Here is a 4931-nt window from a genome sequence, read left to right on the forward strand (position 1 = left end):
TTCATGTCTTCTTATGTCAGTTAAATGTTGGGTTTTTTTCCCTAATCAAGTATACATCTAGCAGAAATACTGGGGCAAAATATTCTTACATTATTACTTTTATTTTTCCAAATAGTTTAAAAATATTTGTTAACTCTATCTGTATATTAGTAAAAATACATTTAAATTATTATCACAAGATCTGCACACATTTTTTTGTTAAGTACTGAAGATACCTAATACTGATAAATATTTGTGTCACCAGGTGTAATACAGAGATACTTGCTTGATGTAATCATATAACTTGAATTGAGCTATTTGATGTTCTTTACCATGCCTTGTGAATAAAGTAATCCCTTCTGGATCACAATTTTATTCTTCCTGTCTATGCAGTAACAAGCGACTTGTGGCCTTAGTGCCAAATGACACTTCATTCAACACCAGACGAGCCTACACCAGCGAAGATGAAGCCTGGAAGTCGTATTTGGAGAATCCCCTAACAGCAGCTACCAAGGCTATGATGAGCATAAATGGTGATGAGGACAGTGCTGCTGCTCTTGGCCTATTGTATGACTATTATAAAGTAGGTAACTCTGTCATTATCCCTCCCTGCTGCACAAGCAGGGACTGCTCTAAGAGGCATCAAAAGAGCCAGTTTCTAAGACAGAAGTCACTGCATCTTGTTTTCTCTCTGATACTTGCATCAAGCACCCATTCCATTATAGGAAGCCTGTCTGAAGCTGTTTTGATAGGTTTAGTTCTGGAGTGAAAAAAAAACCCCAGAATTTCCATATTAAATTTTCAACCATGGTTTTCTTTTTGAGCATAGTGTTCTTCCTCTTCCCTTGCAAGAACATTGATAAATGAACTCCCTTTTTATTTGTACTTGGATACTTGCAATGTTCTTTAAAAAGCGTAAAAGGGGAGGCCTTGCCCATCTGTAGGTTTGTCTGCATTTCTGGTTCATTCCACACATGTTTTAGTTTGCTCTTTAACTGGAGTATCTCTCATCTGACAGTTTCCCATGTTATTTTTGTTTGTAAAATGATTGCAGTAGGCTGTATACAAACATACAGTGAGGTCTAGCCCTTGCACTGGAAGTTTGCAGTCTGAATAGTAAGGTGGAAGACAAAAATGGACACAGACCTAGGTCAATTTATAGGGGAAGCACTGACACACATTTTCAGTTTATGTCAGTTTCTAAACCTAGGACTTTACTGTTTTGATAACACCTTTCTTTTTCCTATATTTCTTAGTGTTTAAGTAGATCTATGTTTGAGATTTCTGCTGAAATCAGAGGAGAGTCCTGCAGGGTGCATCTCTGTGTAAAGTAGAAATGTCATGTTGAAACTCATGCTGACCCCTTGGTGCTCTGCAAACGGAATCAGTGTTGCCTACTAAGCACTAAAATATGAAATTGTTCATGTCACTTAAACTGTCTCTGTACTCCTGAAGCCACCTATGTCTGCTTTGGACAGATGATCTGTGAAAGCCAGCGCAGCAATGTCAGCTCCCCTTGTAATTCATGAAGAAGTAACATGAATGGAAATTAAAAACCTTTGCTTTTAGTATTTATTAGTATAAATGCATTTAGAGAAGAGACTCCTTTTTAATCTCTGCTGCATTAATTAAATGAGTGTTCAAGAAAAGGGATCGCAGGCAAGATGCCATATACCAACCTTATAGTTAAATATTGTTTTCATTTCTTTCCTGATTATATTTTAAGAGTTACTTTTGTGTGTTGTTGTCAGTAGAGAACAATGAGCAAAAAGAAAGGTCCTTTTCTCTGCTTGACAGAGTTACCACAGTGCCAGTCTGTGAAGTTAATGTGGATTCATAAAATTCAGGATGTGTATGAGCATCTGGAGTATTGGCTTCTGTATTAATAATACCCTTGTATGTCGCAGTTCATTAATCTGATGGATTTTAAAAATAAAACCAAAAAATAGCCCTTTCCCTTCTCAAAACCATGTTCTAAGAGAGATGTCTATTCTTTGTTCCAGGCAGTTGCAAAAGATTTGGGATTCAGATAGAATAAGCTTGTGTTAATCTCAAAGCCGTTTCCAGCATTCAATCGTAACTATTTTAATCTTAAACTAGGGAGAGATGATTCATTGACACTCTCAAACAGGAACTTAAAACCTAACTTAAACCTATGTGCTATAATGTGGAATTGTTGAGGAGGAGGTCCAGTGCACCAGACTCAGAATTGTCCTTATTTATCATCTGGCTCATTTGTTCTGATGTGCTGGATAAAGTTTTTGAAGTACTTTTTCCAGTCAATAGGAATTATTTGAGCTTTACAGTCTGGATTTTTTTAACTTCTCCTTTTTCCTGTAGTGATATTTACCTAAACATAGACCCTCCTTCAGGGATTAAATACATTATCCTAAAAGGGGAATCAGCATGTGCAAACTGTGGCTTTTATCCCAGTTCAAAAGTGTGTGAAAGAGATTTTTTAACTAGCAAGATGCTTAATAGGGAGAGGGAATGTCCCTAAGAGAAGGAAAGGCTCTGGCTAGCACTCTCTGACTCTACTGCTCTCTTGCAGGTACAGTTGATATTATTGTTGGCTACTGTAGTGCACTGGAATATTGTTTTCCCTCTAGATTCAGATATTTCTTCAAAATAATTAACAATAAAAGGCATTTGGCCCATTAGCCCATTCCTAGGTCTGTTCTTGCTCTTTAATCCTGTGTTAACTGCTGTGATGGAGTGGATATGCCTTCTTGTGCAAAAGATAGATTAGAAGTTTTATCTCCCAAATTGCTTGTTCAGCAAGAAAAGAAAAATTTGGTCATGGCAGCAACTTTGCCCTCGGTGATATATCTATGCTGGTGTCAGGAAACAGGTATTTGGGAATACAACTTTTTAAGTCACTTGATGTCAATTCTGAGTCTGTCAAGGGGCCAGATTTGATGGAGGTTTTACTTCTTATGGTTGTTGATGCACTCAGCAAAGCAGAAGTCAGTGTTTCTGATGACATGCCAGCATGCCCTGACCTGTGCCCATACTAGGAAAGGGAAGGATCCACAAACTTTCCCTTTTCCCAGGTATGAGTCCTGCATCCTCCAGACTGCTCTGTAACAGGATGACTTAGCTGGCACTTATGGTTTAATTGAAAAGCCTTTTTCCTCTGAGCTAAAATGGTCTCCATGCAGAGCTCATCCAAGCATCATATCTTCCTTCTCCTCTTGTATTATTCGGTGAAAAGTGTGTGTGTTTTTTGGAATATAAGCTTTGATTTTGAGATAGTTTGGCCTAGGTTGATATCTAAAGATAGGACATGTAGAAGAGCACTTTTCTCCAGACTGATGTGCCCAAGAACTAGAAAAGAAAATAACCCCTATGTTTTTTCCCTTTGGAAATTTTCTTTCTGTTTACAACCAGTCTCCCAAAGAAAAACAGCTCCTGGCATCTGTAGGCTAGACAATGCTGATAGAGTTACATTTTTCTAGTTGCAGTAGAGCAATCTGAAGCTGCAAATGCCTGACAGTTGCATTTACCTGACCCCATGCCTGGTGTTGTTCTCAGGTTCCCAGAGATAAAAGGCTGTTGTCTGTTAACAAAGTGAGTGATAATCAAGAAGACCAAGATAAAAGGTACAGTATTATTCAAAATCATACACCCAGTTTCTAACAGTGTTGATCACTTGTGAACTGAGGGAACTATGATAGCCTGAGGGTTTATGGTTTTCTCCCAGAAGTTAAAAGAATGATGGTTTGGGAAGCACACTTTACTCCTTTTTACTTTTCATTTATTATAAAAAAATGGACAGTATTATCAAACACACAGTTTACAAAGTAGCTGAGAGTTTCATTACTTGTTTGTCCTTGGTTTTATTTTGCTGCTCCTGAGATCTGTGAAATCAGATATTGACAGTTGACTATTGGCTGCCTTTCTTTGTTTTCTTCTTCTAGAGCAAAGAGTGAGTAGTTTGGCCTCAGTAACCTGATTTATAGAGTTTTATTTAACATAACTTAGGATCTGTCCAGCAAATAAAGTAACTCTCAAAATCATTCACTTAGGGTGTTTTTCTCACTCCTCTCAGATTTCAGCCTTTCTGTGTAGGCTGAAAGTGACTTGAGGCAGAGGAAGCTGCCTCCTGCTTTATTAAGACTTTAGGACAAGAAAGACTATGTATTTATGTAGAAAGAACTAAGTTTTTACATACAGGAAGGTATTTTCATGTAAAGTTATGATGGAGAGAAGGTACACAAGTTTATTGCAATGTAGCTAGTTTGTGACAGCCTTAGATGGTCTCCACTAGCTGTTCATAAGGTGAAAGTTTAAATAGGTATTAGTGTAAATTTACTGTTTCAAAACAGACTATGAAGTATTTTTTGAGGGACAGATTTTCTTCTGTGATCACCAGAGAAATTCTTAAACTGAGTTTCATTGAGAAAACTGGCCTTCAGTGAAAAGCCAAGAGAGAAGAAATGTAGTATCAGAGCGTTTCTCCCGGTTTGAAAACAAAGCAGTGTTACACCTACTAAAAGTTTTATGAGTTAACAATTTTTTGTTAGTGCAACTACTATCAGTAGTCAGATTGCTTTCAACAGCAACTGTGGGTAGACGTGGGAATGCTGCTGGAGGTTACCTTGCAGTTACTGTAGTTACTGATCTACTCTGCTACAATGGGATTCCTGGGCTTGCTCTTTCAGAAGAGTGTTGGTACCGGAGTTACACAAACAGTAGTGGCCTGGCAACAGCCTGAAAGAGCAAGCAGCAGGGTATGAATTTGCTGTTGATATTCTGCCTATTTCACATGCAAATTATCTGCTGTGAGTAACCCATTCTTTGCCTTACTCTTATTTTGTGTCTAAAGGCTATTGCACTGGTGGATTGATTTTGCATCCAAATTGTTAGCCAAGGCAAGAGCAACCCTCGACACCCAGAATTTATTGTAACAAGTCTTATAGATTGTAGGTAAAATCAAATGTATTATCTTT

At 37.8% G+C, this 4931-nt stretch overlaps 1 protein-coding gene across 1 annotated transcript in view; it reads left to right on the forward strand.

Moving 5' to 3' along the window:
* Positions 1-372: 372 nt before the first annotated feature.
* Positions 373-4931, forward strand: part of GRHL2 (grainyhead-like 2 (Drosophila)) — a gene marked incomplete at both ends in the record, with an annotated part of 27355 nt that continues 22796 nt past the window's right edge. The window contains 2 exons of the mRNA XM_009070786.1: positions 373-562; positions 3514-3581. Of these exons, the coding sequence (XP_009069034.1) occupies positions 373-562; positions 3514-3581 (258 nt within the window). The remainder of the gene's footprint in view (positions 563-3513; positions 3582-4931) is intronic.

Source organism: Acanthisitta chloris, unplaced genomic scaffold (assembly GCF_000695815.1).
Source record: "Acanthisitta chloris isolate BGI_N310 unplaced genomic scaffold, ASM69581v1 scaffold43772, whole genome shotgun sequence".
NCBI classification, from domain to species: domain Eukaryota; kingdom Metazoa; phylum Chordata; class Aves; order Passeriformes; family Acanthisittidae; genus Acanthisitta; species Acanthisitta chloris.